At 34.0% G+C, this 22200-nt stretch overlaps 1 protein-coding gene across 2 annotated transcripts in view; it reads right to left on the bottom strand.

Moving 5' to 3' along the window:
• The window catches only part of GPATCH2 (G-patch domain containing 2), a 168803-nt gene that overhangs the window by 143517 nt on the left and 3086 nt on the right, over nucleotides 1-22200 (bottom strand). Inside the window, exons 2-6 of one of the 2 annotated variants that reach the window (XM_067729739.1) lie at nucleotides 14765-15484; nucleotides 9589-9650; nucleotides 6368-6550; nucleotides 5809-5888; nucleotides 4346-5681 (exon numbers count right to left, since the gene is read on the bottom strand). In XM_067729739.1, coding sequence (XP_067585840.1) covers nucleotides 5649-5681; nucleotides 5809-5888; nucleotides 6368-6550; nucleotides 9589-9650; nucleotides 14765-15484 — 1078 coding nt within the window. In that variant the 3' untranslated portion in view covers nucleotides 4346-5648. Of the gene's footprint in view, nucleotides 1-4345; nucleotides 5682-5808; nucleotides 5889-6367; nucleotides 6551-9588; nucleotides 9651-14764; nucleotides 15485-22200 lie in introns of those variants that run through there. The other variant, XM_067729738.1, reaches the window with a different exon arrangement.

Below are 22200 nucleotides of genomic sequence, written 5' to 3'. Positions count from 1 at the left end.
TATATATATATTATTGTAATATAATACAAATATTATACAAATATTCTACTTTTAGTAAAGTGTAATATAATACAAATATTATATTTGCATTATATACAAATATATATATTATTGTAATATAATACAAATATTATACAAATATTCTACTTTTAGTAAAGTGTAATAGAATAAAACTAAATATCATTATTAATACAGATACTATGTTTAATGGGACAGAATAAAAAATTGTTAGATTTGTATTTTCAAATATCAATTATGGATATTAAATTTATATGACATGAAATATAAAGTTGTGAATAATCACATTGAAATAGAGAATTTTAACTCAAAGAAGAGACACTGTTAAAATGTCTTCTGTAAAAGAAATATTTATTATAAATCTATTAAGCAGTACTTTTCAATGATATAATATCTACTTTATCTCAAAATAAATTCTAAGACAAAAATATAAGTTTCTAGTGTGAAATCTGGAGCTCATGTTGACTTTGAGATAAGATTAAGAACTAAATTATTAACATACATAGTAACAGATTAGAATATACATGATACAATGTATATTTAGAATATAAAAAATTCTGAATATGTATTCTTTTTGTATTCTGCAAAGTATCCAAAAATGCTTAAAGGATACAAATGAATATCAATTCACAGAGATTATAATTAAGCATTTAGTTATTGAAGTCCATTGAAAAATATTAGATAACTAGTTAGCACATGGTCAAATTACAGTTGAAGACATATGCTGGGAATATATTAAAAAATCATTTTAGGTCTGTTTTCTGTTATAAAATTTCTCCTTTATCTTAGACTAGGCTAAAAGAAAAGTTCATGTAGTTCCCTTATTTAAACCAAATCCACTTAAAATGGGCCTCCTGTTGTAAAAGGCTATAAATCGGACTAAATATTTCTACTCTAGTATCCTAAGAAACAATAAAACAACAGTTGAGTAAGACATACAGAGTAAATCACTATAGTATCGTTATCAGTATGCCACTCATGAAATCCTGTCTTCTATGACTTCATAAAAGGGAAAAATATTATAATATTCCTTTCTCTTACAGAATTGACTCGAGTCTGAACAGATATGTTACTGCATTGTTGAATACAAACAATATGCTTATTGTAAAGCATGACAATTTAGATTAAGGATTGATGTTCACATTTTTTTTTGAATATTTAAATTTGATAAACATGTATTAAATAGTCAATAAAATCAGATTCATTTTCTTTGCTAGAATAACCACCACCACCATCACCATTATACTTTTTCTCATTCCAACCATACAAAAAAACTGGACTGAAACAATTATAAAATCTCAAGACAGAACCCTATAACCCTTACGTACAATTCTTTATGTAATATTTATGTTGGATTTCAGGTACTATATTTTAAATGGAGCCATTTATTTCCTGATCTTTCAACAGACTACTCAATTTGAATGCTAATTTAGATAAATGTAACACTGTGGAAAGACCATCCATTTCAAGAAAAGAAGATCAAGATCTCTCATCCACAGAACACACTGATTAATTAGGACGCTTAGGGGTAGCACATCTCAGCTAACTTAAATGCTATGCTTAAGTCAGGTTAATCGGATTCACTTTGCCAGTACAGTATCCCAAAACTGATTCTGGGACGGTTCATTATTCTGAAGATTATCATTCTGAATTGTACCTGATGCACAAATTCTGGAAATACAAGAGATTCAGGGTGAATCTCCTGGATAATGGCCCCGTAATTATTATTTCCTTAATTCTCCTAAAAGAGGTGAATATAAGAGGCTGATTAGTTGGGCTCCAATAACCTAGTGCCTTATTCTAACAGAAGGACAGCAATAGTTAATTCCTCTTAACATTAAATTCTCAGGAATTTATCTGGATTCTCCCTTCATGTACATGGACAAAATTACTTTTAAGAATCAGATAACTCTGGACCAAAACCTCCTAAACAGTGCCGGTCTTTCTACAAATAAACAGCTTAATAATTGCGGCGGTTGGGGTAGGTGGGGTGCAGAGGAGAAATTTAGAACAGGTTTTTTAGTTTGCAGTTAAGTTTTGAGATTCAATGCAGTGTCTGTCAATTTAAAATTCATTCAAAATTATTCTTCACAGACAAAATATTAAACACAAGGGCCGGCTCAAATATGAATGAGGTACAAAAGAAACACAAAAGGCGGCAATCAAAAGCACTTTAAATATTAAACATGAAGGGATATTATATATAAAATATGAACAGATAAGTTTTAAAGTCTAAAATTCTGCACTTTGACCCATGATACAACTGTTCTTTGCAACATGAGCTTCTGTGTTTAATATATCTAATAATATGTGTGACTATCATTTATTTAATATACACTCTGTGACAAAGATGGTGCTGGACCCATTACGGAAACACAATCTCATTTAATCCTGACAACACTTCCGCAAAGTAATCACTGTCCCTATTTACCAGAAAGAGAAAATGAGGTTCAAATTGTAATTACAAGTAAAAAGAAGAATCAGAGTGGGGATTCACCAACGTCTGACTTCAAGATCTGTAAATTTTCTACAATACCACTTTGCTCTTCTACAAAACTAACTGGAGTCGATCCTCACTCCAACTTGTAGGTCCTACATATGCAAATTTGCATATCCACTAAAATTTATTTGTAACCCCCAAATCAATACTCATAGTGCTTTCACGGTCATTCACAGACGTGAGAAAAGCAACGAAAAACTTGAGTCACCTGAGGCACATGTGCATGCCCTACTGAAGTCAAACAAGGCAACACTGCTTTCTTGTTTTCAGCTCTTAATACCGTAAACAAGTGTCCTTTTTGTGGTTATTTAGTGCCATGTTTTCCACCTTTTCGCGCTTTCTTTGGTGATTCGCTGTGTTAAATGGTCCCCGGGCATAAGGTTGCAGTGCTGTTTGCTGCTGCTAAAGCACAAAGAATGCTGTGCTGTGCCTTACGGAGAAAACACATGTATTAGATAAGCTTTGTTCAGGCACAAGCTATAACGCTGTTGGTCATGAGTTCAATGTGAATGGATCCACAATATATGTTAAATAAGGTGTTTTTAAACGAAAACATACATAAAACAAGGCTATGCATTGATCGAATGATGAAAGTGTCACGACCAAAGGCTCACAGGAACATAACCCTGCGTTTCTCTCAGGAGCAATGGGTCAGCATTCTCTAATTCCGTGTTGCCAGCAACTTTATAGAACATTACTATGGTGAATAATGAAAACTCTGATTGAAAGTTTTTCTCCAAAAATGTTTACATTAATATTTCAGTAAGAGATTCTCCTTCTGTCATTTCCTTCAAAGAACATCATTATTTTTTGTAGTCATCACCCATCTGTTTAAGAAAAGGAAGCCCTATGCTGTCATTCCATTTAATGGGTTGCAGCTACATGTGTCTGACTTTGCTCAGGAAACTCATCTCTCTTAAAAGCAATCTGGCTTTCCAATGTGAAAGTCTAAGGAATTAAGTTTCATTTCTTACTACCGGATGTCAGAGATACTGTTTAAAGATGACTGTTTCATGAGATTACGATTTTTAAGACTAGATGGTTACATGTAATAGGGACAGTACAAGCAACAACAACAACAAAAAACTTAGCATAGGAACTTAAAAATATCAGCACAAATTGGAACTCTTACCTTTCTTGCCCAAGTCAGATATTTTATTGGAAAAAAAAAAAAAGATTACAGTACTTAAAACTCCAAACAAGGACAATTCAGAATTGAAAGAAAGAAAACCTGAAGGAGCCCATTGTCTTCAGCAAAATTTTGAATACAAAAAACATGGACCAGGAAAACAGTTTGTGGCCTAATGCACTAGTTCCATGATAAACACCATATATACTGTATCTCCATCAAGTGAAACTTAATCACCTTTTTACAATTGAGAGAGGGAAGGCAGCGTTTACTATGGTTAAGCCATGTATCATCAATACCATGAAGCTAGCCTATCAGTTGTAATAGCTTCTATAAAATACCACAGTGAGATTGCAATAAGCCTAGAAAATGGGCTACAAATCCCAGCTATGCTCAAGCAAGCAGTGAACCAAAAATGAAAATAGGTAAAACTGAACCAAGAGCTAGACAGCATTCATCTAGCTTCACGATTGGTAAGGCAAAGTTCATAGGCCAAGGTTTTAAAGTGACTTATTCAGATCTAAAAGACAGTCGTTATACAAAAGAAAATAAAAACATTTATGTAAATTCAGAAAAAAAATCATGAAGTTTCACTCCAAAGGACATAGCACAAAAAAGCTTACTTACAATGACCGAATACCATATTACTGTCCCTCTAAAATATCACTTTAAATATGCAAAGGTAAAGAGACTCAAAGTTGCACTTTATCACTTTTAATCTCTCCAGTTTAGACAAGCAATCTAAAAGATGTCACACATTCCTACTTAATACATTTGCTGGAATCTTTCAGATTGTAACTTTAGGTAAAGAAAATGTCAACTTTAAGTTTCTTTTCCAATCATCATATTTAAATTAGCCATTAAATGCTGAATTAACAATTAATCCATACAATAATATAAAAATACATGTATTAAATCACAATTTTCATCGATTATAAGAACTTAATAAAATATTAATCATTTTAATATAACCATTTTGAAGAACTGGGCTGAATGTAGTGTAGTATCTAAATTATATCATCAATAGAAATGTTACATTTTCCCTTCTGCTTGGTGAAAATGAGCTCATGCAAGTATTTTTGACACTCACAGTGACACACACATTTGCCATTCTAAGGATGTGTAAGCAGCTCTCACTTTTAAACATGACAATATGATTCAGTCATACAGTATTTGTTGAAATACCAGCTTTCACATGAGTTTAATACGCTCTAAGCAAGAATGATCATTTTGACGGTTTCAGGTATCAGACAGAGAAGATAATTTAAAAGGTAAGAGTAAATGATTCCACTAGCACAGACTAGTTATCACCGTGACTAGTTTAAAACTAAGATTTTTCCAAGTACAATAAAAACTGTACTATAAAATACAATGGGTTTGCAATACAGAGCAGATTATCCAAGTAGAAAGCAAACTTGAACAAAATACAAACTCTAGCAGATTATCAACCTTACCTATTACTCATCTTAGCCCTTGTTAAAATACCCTGAGTAAAATGCAAATATTTTAAATAATGTTGGCTATATAAGATTTCTCTAAAAATGAACCATAAATGTCAATGCATCATGTTTTTAAATTTACAACAGTCAGATATGTAAAAATGAGTTCTTATCCAGTCACAATATAAACATTAAGGAATACTGATGTGAGATCTGGAAGTTTTTAATTCTCTAGCTTTTGTTAGCATTTTGGCAAAGCAAGTGATACATAAATGGTTTCAATGTTAAAAAAAAATCATAAAAGAGAAAAATATATAAAATTTACAGTAGTTTCTATCCACCCTGGGCCAACCTAGATCCCTAAAAGCCTCCCCCATCAGGTTCACTTCTGACTAAAGGAAGAATACCAGTCCTCCAGCAAAAACAGCCCCATCTTTTCATCAAAGAGGCTCTCACTTCAGTGATATTCCTCCAGGGGAAGAGGACAGGAGCCAGGTTCCCTCGAATGTCATTCCCCAGATGTTCAAAACGTAACTAATTTATTAGCATTAGAAGATTTGGTTTATAGGGGAATCTCACTGGTCCAGTTTGTAGCCTACAAAAAAATGGATTATTTTTAAGTATAACATTAGAATATGAATAAAGGATGAGGATGTGGCTTTTTATTCCATAGAAATGGATACATTTCCAAACATGAGAAGTAAATAAGAAAGCATGCCTACCATTGAAGTTGGGGTCCCTCCCGATTTTTTAATATTCTTGGAAGGCATTCCATGAAGGCGACTGAGTCTGGCTTGGAAACCTGGAAAATCAAAGTCCTCAGTTGAAGGAGGGTCTATGATCATTGGAGCATGGAATAAGATCCTATCAATTCAGAATTCAAAGTCAGTTGGAGGGGGAAATGTATTGAACAGTAGTGGGGAAGAGGCAAAATTCACACTTAAAAGATCCGAACCAATGCCTAGTAGGGTTTTAATGCAGCCAGCACATGACAACCAATTGTTTAAGCATTAGAGGATTATCCAGGGTTTTTCTTTCCTCCCAATTTATCTTTCTATCATTTCAACGTTTTTACCATGGGCCTAGCAAGAAAGCAAGTCAACCTTCCTAATAAATTGAAAGCATGAGAATTCAGTGGGAGCTGAATTGCTGGTCACCATGTTTCCTCATAGCATTTTGCGTCTAGAGTCTTTCATTTCCATTTAGCGCCTCCTCTTTCAACGACTATTCCTAGACTGACTATATGTCCCCTGTATCCACCAGTCAGGCAGTGCTACTGACCTCTTCTTCCCGGATGTGACATAAGGGGGAAAGAACCAGTTAGGATACTTTCAAAGACAGGATCTGGTAAATTTTTGTCCAGATCAGTAGGATCTTCCTTTTCCCACCAGGGAATGACTCCAGTGATGCCACAAGCTCCCCCTGATTCCTTTTCATAAAACCAGTCGCTCTGCTCATCATCACCTGTGCAAATACAAGAAATCCCCCAGAGATTCAGTTTTATCATCCAAATAAACCGAGTTGTCAGATTCAGATTTAAAAAATACAAGATGGTAATTAAATCTGAATTTTAGATGATTCATTTTTAATATAAATATATAGTATTTGTACAAAATTTTTAGTATACGTCCAAATACGAAATGGGTCCTACTTGTACTAAAAAATAATTATTTGTCTAAAATTCAAATTTAATTGGGGATCCTGTATTTTATCTGGCAATCATCTATATAATCTATAAAGAAAACTTTTTATTCTACACCATGGTTTCACTTAAGAAATTTTTTCTAATACTATAATAAGAACTTTCATCAACAATAACATAAAATGTTATGTTTCAGAACCAATTTAAAAATGTGAAAACCAATAATATACTGGTTAATCCTTTGGCAAAAACAGTAGGGAAATCCAGTTAAGTTACTACCCTTTCCATATTAAGGAAAAATAAATCTCCTGCCAGGAATTAAATGGTATAAAATTATAGAACTCGTTCTTTGCAGCTGATAATGGTATATAATTAGCTTAATTTCATGATTTCTATGGAGTGCAAAAGGGGAAACAATCATGAACAGATGTGACTAAATGAAATTAATCTGATTAAGTTCATTAAGAAATAGTTGTGAAAAAGTTGATTTTAAATGAAAAGTGACAACACTACAGAGTTTACAGAGAAACTACACTGAACCTCTACAAGCAAGGTATTTTTAAAACAGAATCCTATTCATAGTAAGTCTGACTTCTAGGACCATCCTTGAGTGTAACCATGAAGTAACAATCAATTTAAAATTCAGTTTGAAATGTGCCCTTGGTGTGAAGCAACAGTATTTTTTTTTTTTTTTTTTTTTTTTTTTGCAGTACGTGGGCTTCTCATTGTTGTGGCCTCTCCCATTGTGGAGCACAGGCTCCAGATGCGCAGGCTCAGCGGCCGTGGCCCACGGGCCCAGCCGCTCCGCGGCATGTGGGATTTTCCTGGACCGGGGCCCAAACCCGCGTCCCCTGCATCGGCAGGTGGACTCTCAACCACTGCGCCACCAGGGAAGCCCCCGAATCAACAGTATTTTGTATTTTTTTAAAAAAGGAATAATAAAGAGATGTATATGGAGACAAAAAAACAAAAAAAAAAAAAACCTCAAAAAAAGCAAAAACAGAAAAGCAGATGGTTTTAAAAATAAGAGACAAATAACATTTTGAATATGATCTGAGATTCATTAGTCTTCTTCACGATTCTTAGAAAAACTAGCTTCTAAGAGGGTCGTCACAACTGCTGTAAACTTTTTCCCTTTACAGAAGATTTCTGGTTTCCAAAATCTCTTACTACAAATGTTTTTAAACACAAACTAAAAAAACCCTTAAACTTCCATTGAAAATGATTTTATGGGAAATGGCTGTATTTAGAATTATGAGGGAGTTAAAAATTTAAACCATTTGGAAAACCAAAGTCACCTGTTTATTTCAATTGAGGATTTAATAAAAATTATTTTTAAAAAAAAACAAGAATTCAAAGTACAAATATATTAGTACTTTCATTGAGAGTTATAGTAGAAGTTCACAGGTCAGGTATAAGCATAAGAAAAGAAAGGGAGTCACCTGAAACTGACTACCCTAGATCTTAATTCCAATTAGACAACATTATAATAGAAAAATGGGGTTATTTTATTTTTGATGTGATACACAACTTTATTCTTAATACAGAAATCAAATAGCTACAGATTAAGAACTTGGGCTCTAAAGTCAGACAGAACAATTAGATTTCTACTGTTTTGTAACACTGGGGAAGTTACTTCAACTTTATTAGTCTGGGTTTCATCACCTGGAAAAAAAAAAGAGGGGGAGATCTCATGGGGCTGCATTAAGAATCAAACAAGAACTTAAAGTAAGTTAAATGTAAAAAAGCACTTAGCAATATGAAACATGATAGGCTCACAATAAATGCTAGCAGATTATTCTAAGCCATTCAATGCTTCTCAAAGATGGATAGGCTTGTCAAAACGTTATTTTTTTTAAAAGTGTTTTCATTTCATTTCATTACCAAAGGCAATGTTTATAACATAACTTTGGGTAGACATAGGTGTTTTAACAAGAATTTAGGTATATTATCAAGGTAGTCAAGCTTACTCTTAGCCCTGAGGTTCTAACATATTTCAGTGAAGTCTATGGTCTTCAAAACAATTATGTATCTATTTATCAGGGACAGATGGTTTACAAGTAAGCAAAAAGGAATAATAATTTAATCTACTTAATTTGTACTGCCAAGAGGAGGAAAAGACTGAGAAAAAAATGTGGGGCAGCTATTATTTTATCCTTTTTTTCATAACATCATTAAACTATTTATAATTAAAACAATTTTTTGTGGTTTTTTTTTTCCCTTAGAAATTACTGCTTTCCTCTAAAGATCTCAAGAAAGGAAGAAAACACTTATGATAAGTATTCGTATGTATGTATCCTGCCCCCTTAGTAAGGTTTTCATATTTTCTACTGGGACAGGTAGTTTCAAAATAATGCCACGTTAAAGTGTGAAAAGCTTCAGGAAATTTCAAAGATGGGAAAGATGTAAGTTGAAAGACATTACTGTTTAACAGTGTACAATATTGAATTCAGGAAAATGGTCTAATTACTTACAAACTGGATAGGATGAATAAATGTCACAGCTGAATAAAAATGACAAATGACTTGCAAATCCACCTTTATTAATGCTTAAACAGAATTAAATACATTTGGAACCAGGTGGAGAATGAGAACCAGGGTCTTGTGAACTTGCTAAAAGAGACAAAATTGAAAAGACTTGAGGTATGTAAAGCTTTCTCAAGGAAGATAATCCTTCCTTAACATTATTAGCTCCACAGACTAGCTTTTGGAGATAACTAAACCCCAGCCCACTAAGCAGTGTGTGGATTGCACTAAGGTAAATGGATTGCAGTCATCAATTTATGAAACAACTAGTAATAAGCACAACTTAAAAATGAAGGCATTTTTCACAAAGAGATAAAAAAATGGCATCTCAGTACCTTGTCTTCCCTCATCATTGGTAAACAAACCAGCATCAGTGCTGCTGAGACTGCTGGATTCACTAAAATAAGGGAAAAGAAAAGAAAAAACAGATCAAAAGAACAATTGATCTCTCAGTTGTCAAATTTTAAAGAGACATGGCAGCTCAGAGATGGAACTTAAGCCTGACAAAGATCTGAAAGAAAATACGATGATTTTTTTAATCAAACTGCAAATATCTCGGTTCCATTAACTACAGAGCATATTATTTTTGGCACATAAAACCACAGGAATCTAATGGGACTCTGACAGCAAGCCAGATGTGACTGCAACGAGGTGCTGACACAATTGATGCACTTTATTATCTGCTTTCATCAAATGCTTACTGCTCCTTTCTTATTCCAGGCAATTCAGCTTGAGCCCTGAACACCACTGCGCAATAAAATGGGGAAAGTCCCAATCAAAGGCAGGCTCAGCCTTTCTTCAGCACATGAAATAAATACAAGGGCCTGGGATAGAATTACTTTTCATAACCATATTTGCAAATATTCCAGAAGAGACATTACTTAAGAATTCCCAAAAACTCTATTATTTGGCAAGGAGGAAAAAAGTTTACAATGGTAACAATCCATTAAATCAAAGCTAAGGTCTCTCTGAGCAGAAAATGAATATTGCCAATTATTAAGGAGGAAGTATACAAAAATAACAGGTTCTTATTATTTCCACAGAAGTTGGAGAGTATGATACAGAGTCAAACTTAACATATAAATGAAAATAAATAGTAAATATTCAACTGACATGAATTAAACTGTCACTTAGTTTTATCAGAAGCGATGCTTATATGAGAGTCTAGTTAGTTAAAAAAACCATAAGGACAAAGTCAGATAATAAGGGGTTTAGTTTTTAAACAATATTGAGTGATGTTCTTAAAAATTCTCATATACTCTCTTTTTACTGTAATTCTTAATTCTAACCAATCAGGAAATCGCCCCAGGTGATTTTTAAATTATAATACTTTTCCATCAACAGGGAGAATTCTGTAATTTTAGTTTTAAAAAAAAAAAAGCATCCTAATCTGTTTTAAAATATTTCAATTGGGAGTTCAGCATTAAAATTCTAGATGAAATTCTAAATCCACATACTTTTTCTGAATACAAAATATCATTTCAGATTTTGTTTGATTTTTAAAAAATAAATATAAACAAAAAGTATAAAAATTTAAGTGGCACATTCTCCCAAGAAACTGAATTAGTGCCTTTTTCTTTAACTTTCTTCAAACTAAGTGAATGTATGAAACTATCCTGCACATATGTTAAGGAAAGAAAACAATACTCTTTAAAAGCGTCATATCAATACATATTTTCTTATTTACAAACAGCTATGCTCTTCTATACATAGTGTTGTTTTTAAAACACAGTGGAGTATTAAAAACAATTCAGAATCTTTCTGCTATTTGGCTGACCAAACTACTATGGATTTTTTTTTTTTCTCTGTGACTGAGTAGTGCTTTCTCGTCCGCCCTCATCAACACAACTCTAATAAAGGGCCTTAACATACATACCTTGGGTTAAATTCTTTTTCTGAAACCCTCGAGGCAAAATTATTTAAAATTCATACATTTTTACACTTTAGAAAGGTACCTTCTAAAACGCCTAAGAGGAGTCTGGGGTAGCACTTCATAATCAAACATATTAATATATTTTTTCAATTAAATGAAGGAATATCCATGTTAAATACAGGTCAAGTTAGGTCTGGCCACAAATTAATTAGTCTTTCACAGCTTTCAGGATTCAGATTCGCAGATAAAGGGCTGTGAATCTATGTGCCTTTATTTATTTATTTTTTTCAATGGTCTTCCAATCTCTCTGAGTTCAGATTTACCCCCTTTAATCTATTCTACACATAGCCAGCTTCATCTTTTCAAAACATAACTGGTTGACTAAAAATATTATGGTATCCTGGATGGGATCCTGGACCACAAAAAGGACAGTAAATAAAAACAAAAGAAATTCTAATAAAGTATTGACTTCCGTTAATGTGTCAACACTGGCCCATTAGTTCTGATAAATGTACCATAGTAAACGGATGATATTACTAATAGGAGAAGCTGGGTGTAGGATGTATGGGAACAGGGTATACAGAAACTGTGCTATCTTTGCAAGCTTTCTGTAAATCTAGAACTATTCTAAAAGAAAGTTTATAAAACACACAGGTGCATATATGTCTGTGTGTAAAAAAAAGTCTATTAAAATTCTTATGTATAAAATAGATAACTAATAAGAACCTGCTGTATAAAAAATTAAATTCAAAAAAAATTCTTAAATTACTTCCTCAGATTTATAGGCTTAAATTTATTTATCAAAGCTTTCCATGGATGGGCTCCCACTTAAATTCTTCCCATCCCCATCTCTGGTCCTTTTGTTTATGTCCTTTCTCCAAGAGGTATCCCTATCTCCTCTCTCTTCTCTGCCTGCTGTTCTTCTTAAAGATACAAGAAAATCAGAATTCCCTCTCTAAGATCAGCTCTTAGCCCTTAACGATCCTTAGCCTACTTTGAGATGTTTTTACACATGTTTTAAACAACATGCTTCCTTATTTACATTTCATCTACTTGACATCTAGCTAGTTGCTCCAAGTATATCATGTGGTTGTTAGTGGGTACAATAAATCAGAACAAGAACTTAAACAGAAGCAAGATTTTCCATTTTCAGGAGCTGAGGGTCATTATGGCTTATCTTCAAGGACACCTCTTCTCACTTTTTTTTAGTATGACTTTTATAGCACAGTATTTAGAGGAGAATATATTCCATGAATGCTTGTTGAATTAATGCATGGATACCAATCCCAATCCCCTGCCCCGATCTGTTCATTTCCTATATTTTCTATTCTTGATACCTGTGCATCATCTGAGAGTCCTCTTTCTCATTCATCCTCCCCAAAATATAGGCAGCCAACCTTCCACTTATTCCAACTCTTAAAACTGCTCCTATATTTTTTTTGTCCTCTACTACTGCTGCCGTAATTCACCTCCCTCTTAAGGATGGACTGGAGGTCAGCCAAAACTAGACGAGCCACTGTTGTCAAGGTCAGGTATCTTGATAAAACATAAATCTAATTGACTAAAAATTCTTCACTGACTTCCCATTACTTATATGATGAAATCCAAACTACCATTGCACACAGGCCTTCAAAACACAATTATTGCTGTAGCCTCTGCTCCCACTTTATGTAACACAGTTACATTACCTATACTTTCCCACATACATAGCACTTGCTTCACAACCATGTCTCTGCATAAATTATTCCCTCTACCTGGGATGATCCGCCTTAACTCCTCAGTATCTGAACAAAGCTTTCAGTCACAGTTCTTTAGGAAGTTTTCCCTCACCAGTACCTTCCACTCAGCACATTTCTTTTTCATCGTTTGCTTGTTTGGCTATTCCAGGTTATGAGGCTGAAGAGAACAGGGGCTGTCTTATTTGTCTTGGGACCATGAGTGGTGAACAGTAAACAGCAGTTATTCAAATGTGTGTTAAATCACACACACAGAGTGAAGTAGTTCCGTTCTTACCTATAAATCAGTTCCAAGGCAATATACAGCTTTTTATAGTAGGAAAGCTTTGGAAGTGGTCTCAAAAAATGCTTATTCTTGTTGGGAAGATACTTTAAATATTTAGCAATCTTCCCACAGAGGGAATATGCACCTAACTCTTAAGTGACCACAAAGAATAGCTGTATAGGTAAGTTTAAAATAAGAGGAAATAAATTTAATTTATTCAAGAGTGAAAACATCCTTTTTGAATATTTGTACTTAGCCTGTTGACTGCTGGGTAGCCTGATGGCACCTAATACTCAAATATTTTTACAATGAATAGAAATGAAGAGAGTTTTATCTCATTTCTAGTCCAGTCTGTCAATAAAAGGAAGACATCAATAAAAGAAGGGGCTTACACAATCAATCCAGAAAGCAGGTAATCTGTGAATAATCCAGAATTGAGGATCTATCTCCGCTGCCACACACCCTCCCTCCCAGCAACTAAGCAAGATAATTACTTTCAAGTCAAGCTGGATGGTCCTCAGTCACAATGGCCCAATACCTGCATACAAATAAGTCTCATTCCGGTATAAAAATGACAACTTTCTTGGAAGAAAAGCAGGTACCATAAACTTCTCAAAACCTCCCTGAAACATTTATGTAATTTTTAGTTCTTTAGGAAAATTACATAAATAGCAAACCACCTCTAATAAAAGGTCCATTCTATAAACTTATACCAGGTCCTACGCATAGCTGTAACCACATTTACAAGGGGAAAAAAATATATATATATATATACGCTTATGAGATCCATAGCTCACAATCCACATGGTTAAAATGATGCCAATCTTACCAATTAAAAATCAAATACTCTTTCCCAGACCATTTTTAAAGAATATTTTTTTCTTGACCATAGTTGTACATTTGATTTCAACGACATGCTTAAAAGGATGAACAGTGTCAATGTTTTCTCATTCCTGCAGGTAACATTAGTTCTGTGTAAAAGAAAAGTGATCACTTACCTTTTGAAGGTGTCAAAACAGTCCATAACAGCTATCATTGTGGTATACCTCTTTTCTAGAATGCACAGATTAGACTAACTGCCAAAGGATTACTGCTTCTCCCATTTGTCTAATGACAAGATCAGGAGCTTCTAGACTATAAATTGGGTTTTACAATTCGTAAGTGATCAGAATTCCTAGCAATCTACAGACTTCTTAAAATATCTAGCCGCTCACGGTGAAGTGGTATCCACTTTGGTTCTCAGGAATCAGAATAAACTGATGAACCGTGACACTAAAAAGCACCGATGGCTAGAGCTCTATAATTAAACAAGTAAATAATTATAAATGCAATTCTAACAGTTATAAATGCGCTGTTATTCAAAAGCATTCTTTCCCATTGAAAATCCATTTCCTTTTCTCTTTGTAGCTGAAAATTAAGTCATTATAACACAATCAAAAGACTGTTCATAGATCAGACAAGCAATTTTGCTTTGTGCTAAACATCATAAATTATAAGTAAATATAACCACGGTTAAACGGTAATATCACTACCATTATTATAACTTATGATTATTTTAAAATAGAATTAAAATCCGAAACACATTCAACGGCAAACAGTGGAGACATATTTTTATATTTAGAGAATAGGAAAGTCACCTTTCACTCATGAGTTCATCTGAGACTTTTTGCTCTTCGTATCCCATTTTGTCCTTATTGGTCTGGCTCGTTTCCTCACTTTCTAAGACTACTCCTTCATCTTGGATTTTGGGTCCTTGTCTAACTATTTTCAATTTCCTCTTCTTGACCTTGCTCTTGGTAAACTCGTGACATTGGTAAGCTCTGTTGTCATGGTCCATGTCCTGATCTCTACAGCCTTCGAGGGGCTGGGTCACCGTCCGCTTGTTAGCGCTGTCCTGCGGGAAGTCCACTGCCATGCGCTTGACCTTCCTCCTCCTGCGCAGAGTTCTGTTCCCAAGGCTGTCCACGGCAAAATCAGACTCATGCCAGAGAGGTCTTTTCCCTCGAACGTTATTATTTAAGTTCGACGATGGCCTGCGCTTTGCCACTAACATTTGGTCGTCAGAGTCACTGTGATCTTTTTTATTATTATTGTGATTCTCTCTATAGTCCTTGCTTGGTTCTTCTAAACTAGAATCAGAGCCTTCACTTAAGCAGTGACCGGTCTCCCACGGGTGATGAACATTATACGACCTCCGTTTTCTCCCTCTCCGTTTCCTGGCCTGGCGTTTCAGAGGGCAAGAGATACTTCGGGAATGGTCTCCAGTTTCGGCAAATCCACCTCGAGCTTGCTCCGAGCTCTCCTCCAGGGCTGAGACAAGATCATGAACCAGTTCTTCCATGGTTCGACTGAAATGCCTACATTTTTTTAAAGAAAGAAAAAAAAATTTAAATAGTCAGAGTCAACCATATTAACCTGGTTTATTGCAGCAGACAATTCATTCTAAATCTGACTAGAATGAATAGTTATTATAAAGAACTGTGTAAAAGCTGCTTAATTTTCCTATCTAAGACATTACAGTTCCAAATATTCTGACTCACTTTTAAGTTTTTTCTTGTATAAGTGCTTTTATTAAACACAGGAATTACTTCAAGATAGAGTAAGCATAATATCAGCAATGAAAGAACCCAGTGATTTTATATTTTTACTGTCTAATTATGGAAAAGTTATTTCTGCTTAAATCACCATACCTTAGACTACTCCTGTCCTTTTCCTAAAGCCAGTTTTCAGAGCAGGTGTACAGAGTAAAGAGAACTTTCTCAGTCCCCCTCCACCACACACACACACACACACACACACACACACACACACACACACACACACACACACACACACACACACACACACACACACACACACATTTCTAAGGAAACAAGGAAACATACAACCTTTTTCTCACCACATGCTCTACCCAGTCACTGCCATGACATGCGAGGCAGACAGACAGATAGGCAGCTACGTTCAAGGTTTGTAATAGATGTGAAAAGAAAATTTAACCAAACGCTAGGCATATATTGAGACCACACTAATCTCGCGACCGAGTGCAGCAGAAACTCTGTTCGTATTCAACCTGGAGGCCCACTGATCTAAAATGGCCCATCATTTTTCTTACCATTACTCTGAAGCAGTCTCTTAGGCCTTACAGAAACAAAAAACAAAAAACTGAACTATGTGAGAAAATCATCCACTAGTCAGCAGGGATAAACATTAGTGTTCTTTGGGAACCTTTGTAAATTATATGGGTCCTTTCCAAACCCAACAGCGCCCAGACACATGATTTTATTTTTTAAACATTACAGGTAATTCAAATATGCACCGTTCTTATGAAGATCATGAACAATCATTTCTTAAACTGAGTTCTAGAAGCACCTAGGATCAAAATATTCTCGATTATAAAGGACTGTATAGTTTCTAGAGTCTATAGCAGGGGTAGGCAAATTTTCTATAAAGGACCAAGTAGAAAATATTGTAGGCTCCACAGGCCATTAGGTGTCTGTCACAACTACTCAACTTTTCCCATGGTAAGGCCAAGTTAATCATAAGAAATATGGAAATGAATGGATATGGCTATGTTCTAATAAAATTTTATTTACAAAATCAAGTGATGGCCAGCCATAGTTTGCTGACCCCTGGTCTACATACAATCTTTATAGTTTATAATTTCAGGTGTTCACAAGTTCCCTTTAACGACTTTCAACTTGATCTTTTCATTTTAATGATAACTTGAAAACAAACACACGTGTGATTCAACTGGATTTAACACTTACAATACGAAACACACATAAGGCTTCCAACACTTGAGTATTTATTATGTGCCAGGCTCATTTCTAAGTGTTTCATATGCATTACCTCATTTCATTTTCACATAATAACCCTATAAGGTGGTAGCAGAAATACACAGAAACAGAGAGTTAAGGTAGGCTTGCCCAAAGTGACACATGTAGGAAGTGGTAGAATCAGGATTCAAACTGTGGCAATCTGGTTCCCGAGCCTGAATGCTCACCCAACTACAGCCAAGAACAGCTACGCAAGTCCAGTATCTGGTTTGCATTTTTATTTATGATTGATTTAGCAGCAGAGGATACTATTTATTGTTGAGACAGATTTAATATGCATCTATGTGAAGCTGATGACTCACAGTTAAGCACTGTATTCTTCTGAACAGAAAAAAGGGATGGGAGACCTGAATCAACACAAGGCACTGGGCAGCTGGGTGGTGAAAGTGAGCCGAAAAGAACCAGTGATGTAGTCCTCAGTAAAATGCACACTGTAAGCAATTAAGTAATAGGACATTGTCTTTCAGTTAATGTGGGTTTGTATTTTCCAGATCTATCTCCTTAGACATTCTGAATAAACAAAAAGTCTATATAGACAAACATTTTTCAAAAACATGGTGATTCAAATATATATATTTTATTTTAAATGAACTCTGGAGGGCCGCTAAAAATTTTTTTTTGCCTTTAAAAGGTTACTCGAGTTTCAGAACACTGAATTTGATGAAGAGAAATATGCATCACATAGGAATTAGCATTAAGCCAATACAAGGGCTACAATTCCAACTACATTGATAAGCCAAATGGATCTTATTTCAATACCTAAATGTTAATAATAGCCTTTTTTGTTTTCCATTTATTGCAGTGAATATTTTGGTTTTTTCCTTTAACACTACTTCTTTGGAGGAAACGTAGTCTGAGAATTATTATCTCTGAAAACAATACTGTACCTTTAAAAAAATTCACTGGAAGCCAGTTTAACATGTACTACAATAAAGATCCTTTGTCTAAAGGAAGACTCAGTATCACCTGGTTCTGGAGGAATTTACTTTTTGAAGAAATAGTTTTCTTATCAATGGGTGAATGACTGGTTCTAAATAGTAATATGAAATTAATTAACTCAATGCATGAATATAATCTCCAACTAAAATTGCAGGTTATTTTGGAAGTTAAACTTTAGTGCTTTACTTTAGAAGAGAAAATGTAATGGTCCTAACATTAGAAAAAGCTTAGCACATCAGATTTAATCTACTGAAATTTGATACTATTCATTAATTTCATTTAAATTAATTCATTATACTGCTGTGACTAATGCAGTTTAACCAAATATAACCAATACTATTACTAAAAATGAAAGCAAAATTTCTTTATAACATTATTAAAATTGTGCCAGCCTTATCTGATTTTATATTGATTTTCTTAAGAGAAAATAAAAAGTATTTTAACTAGAAGAATCTAATTTATTCCATGATGTGATTCAAACATGAATCAACGAAAAAACTACTTTAAAAGGCTTTTCAAAAAAACCCCTATAAAAACACAGAAAAAATACATTTAAGTGACATTCAGAGTTCAAATCACTTTTTCCCCTTTAGTTTCAACTCACCAGAGTCCTGCAAGTCAATCTCAACCAAAACTCCTGTAAATGAGCCAGTACTATTACAGCTAGTCAAGCTGCTTCACTTACACCTCTCAGGTAAAACTGGCATCAACAAGCTTCACAGAAATAGTCATCATAAGAGACCATCACATGATCAATAGCTCATTTATTTCCTTTGCCTTGGCAGTTAATGAAGACCATTGCCCGGAAACATTTTATCCTAAAGATATCTTCCCAAATAAGCCCTTTCTTACTGGAGGCGAAAACTGGAAATACGTTAACTTTTCTGTACAAAAATCTATGTTTATTAAGCAACCATAGTTTTAAAGACTGAATTATAGTAAAATCCAGTGAATTACCACTTAGCTAATTTGTAAGTTTTATATTCACATTTATAAAACAATTTCTCTGCATTTGGAACCCAATGGAAATGAAATCTTTTGGGAATAGTTTGCACTGAGTATAATGTCCAAGAGAACACTTCACTAATCGTTTTCTTAAGCTAGTCCAAATGAATAGAATAAAATTACAGTCCCACTATTTATATAAAGTTGGATTTTGTAAAAGGAAATGACTTGAATAGATAAGCATTTTGTTTTTTCAGGTGGTATTATATTATGCTGAGCAATCTATAAAATGTATGATCAATCCAGAAATTGATATGCCAGTTTCAGGTAAGAATATTTGGCCAAAGGTCAAGTTTGTTTGTTTGTTTGTCCTCCTCCAGGCAACATTTAACATCCAGTAAAATGAGTGAATTTCTCTCCTTGGCTTCCTTTAACACCAAGTTCTAATTAATTCAGAAAAGGGCTTCCTAAACAATGTATGCTCTAGAGGGAGGAAGATGAGTTAATGTAGAAAACACTGCACTGAGTTTAAGGGTTTTTTCGAATGTTTTTGGTTCAAGGAAGAAGAATCAGGAAGCTGCCCTAGTCCTAAGTTACTGCTCCTATGTCCTCAAAGAACTGACAAGTTGACCGAAGAACCAAGGGCCTCAAAGGGAGTCAACAATATAGAGGCAGGCATAGCAGAAGCTGAAGTCCAAGAAAGCCCAGAAAACAAATTCCCCCCAATAACCAACAACTAACCATTTTGTCAATGATTATTAATTTTTTGAAGCCTGTATTGGCAATAACTACTATTCCTAGAAGGGAAAAATATAGCATATATAGGAAAATTAGGGAATAATTTCCTTTTCTGGATACCGATAAAATAACTATAACAAAAGGATGGACATGTGTGTCTACTGAATAAACCCACCAAGTTCATTATAAAACAAAAATCTTCCAGATATACCTAAAGGGTAATTGACTACAGCTTTCACATATCTAGTTAAGGAAAAATAAATTAAACTCTTTACCACCTCGTACATGGTAAAATTCTCATCTTCATCTCTGTAAAAGATTAGATCTTCTACAAAGTTAAGTAATTTTAGGAGTGGAGTGCTAAAAGGTACCTATTGCTAAATACAACTGTTCAATTGACTTCAAAAATTTGAGGGAATAACGATTTACGTGTTAGATTCTGTATGAATAAAAATTCAGTGAGTACAAAAACACTGAACCAACAGTACATAGTCAAGAACTATGCTGATGAATATATACTATTACTACCCAATGCTTAAGAAGAAAATAGTTTTGGAATTAGCATGCCTTGATATTCATGTTAGCTTTTACTTAAGATAGGAAAGGTTGGTTGGTCCTAAAAGTATATAGCAAATAGCCAAACAGATTAAAATGAACACATAATACTGTAGACCATGACCGTGGGAGACTAAACAGGCAAATGATGAGGCTTAAAGATGCCACATCAAGGGCTAAATTTTATGACTAATTTAACAAAATATGATTCATAAGAATGTTCTAAAGTTTGATTAAGATTTCTGCTGCTCATAGGAATTTACAGATTTCCTTCCTTAATGGTAACATTATTTGTTCAAACAAGTCTTTATCTCAGTCTAGTAACCTATTAAGAGATTACATCTTCAATTTTCTCTATTTATGTATTTTGGGACAGATCATAGGAAATTAAGAATAACTAACATTAAATGGTAACACTTGGGCTAGTTTAGAAATTCCTTGACATATCAATATAAACCATTAATTGTAAGTAATCTCTCTTTTTTAAAAAAGTAGCATGGGGGGTGGGGAATCTATCTTATTCTAAAACATGCAAATGATTAATTACAACTTTACATTGACACTAGGCAATAAATATGGAATAGAATTCACTAGGGGGAAAAAAAGGCTGGGAGGAAACTGTAGGGAACATGAGCTTTAAGAGTCAAAGCAAGAATTTGGAAGCTAAATTATACTATAGTCATCAGCCAGAGGACCTTGGACAAATTACTGTTTCTTCATCATAAAAATGTGTATGACTATCTTGTAGGGATTCTGTGAGGATAAGAATGGGTACTTAAGTGTGAGAGCAGTTATTTCATCTTTCAACAACCTCTACACACAAATAAGAGGAAACTGTTATTGAAATACCAAATCATTCTTCTTTTAAGGTACAAAGTATACTATGAATCCTGAGTATGTCATAATAAAAGCTAAGACCATCAACTTTTCTGAGTTCTTGAACCTCTCTGAATGATGGTGAGAGAGGAGTTAACAGACATTTGTAAAAATCTTTCATAGAATTTCAAGAAATTTAAGCTCTTCCTTAAAGACTTTTATAGATCAAAAAACAAACAAACTCAAAAATCTCAGGTTAAAAAAAAATTAATGCTGTGTATTTGACCTACTCCTATCCTAATAATTAATATACAGATATAAGAAAAAAAAAAGATGAAAGGATATCATCCTTCCAAGTTAAGAGCCACAAGGTTCGCCACCAAACAGAAAAACTCATTTCCCATGATGGGAGCAAAAGTTCTACTGACTTGCACTCAACTAGAGGTGTTGCTGGCAGCCACTACTTTGTCACTTCTGTCACCATGGGAACCCCCAGAAAGCTTTCTTTCCTCCTTACCCTAGCAACGTGACAAAAAGCAGTTCATACATGGCTTTACCAAAAAAAAAATCTAATTCTACTTTCCAAACAGTGATTTTCTAATTCTGTTTTCCAAATAGTGATCTAATAAGGCAGCTCATTCATTATTTAAATTCGAAGATCATTCTTTTGATTTTTTTTTCATTTAACGACTTCAAGAGTCATTCAAACTTCTTTCCTTATACTGTAAACACTTTCAAAAAGTAAACTATTGAATAAAAAACTGCCTAAGGAAATAAAGTCAAAGTCTGAAACAAACAATGTAAAGCCTAAAAACTAATTCATAACAATTCTTGTTAACAAGCAAATATTAAAGTGCATCTAGGCAACCTTCTAATATTTAGGAAATGAGTCTCACGCATTGCTCAAACATGGTGACTACTCAATATTTTTGAATATATTCTGAATTCCTAGAATAGGAATGAGAATGAAGACAACTGAATATTAATTACAAGTACCTAGCATAATGCTTGGCACATAACAGATGTTTTAAAAAAGTCTGCTGAATGAACAAACCAATCAATGACAATGAATGAACAAACAACAAAGGAAATATATGACTTGGCTGAAAATTTGAACAATCCAGATTTCAAATTACAGAAACCTGACTCAGACAAACCTGACAGTATGAAACTGAGTTCAAGACAAAAGGCCAAAAAAAAAAGCAGTTATTTAAAAAGCACATATTCACTATGCAGTTTTCCAG

The sequence above is a fragment of the Pseudorca crassidens genome, chromosome 2 (assembly GCF_039906515.1).
Source record: "Pseudorca crassidens isolate mPseCra1 chromosome 2, mPseCra1.hap1, whole genome shotgun sequence".
Classification (NCBI taxonomy): Eukaryota; Metazoa; Chordata; class Mammalia; order Artiodactyla; family Delphinidae; genus Pseudorca; species Pseudorca crassidens.
This window is presented reverse-complemented; position numbering and strand designations above follow the sequence as displayed.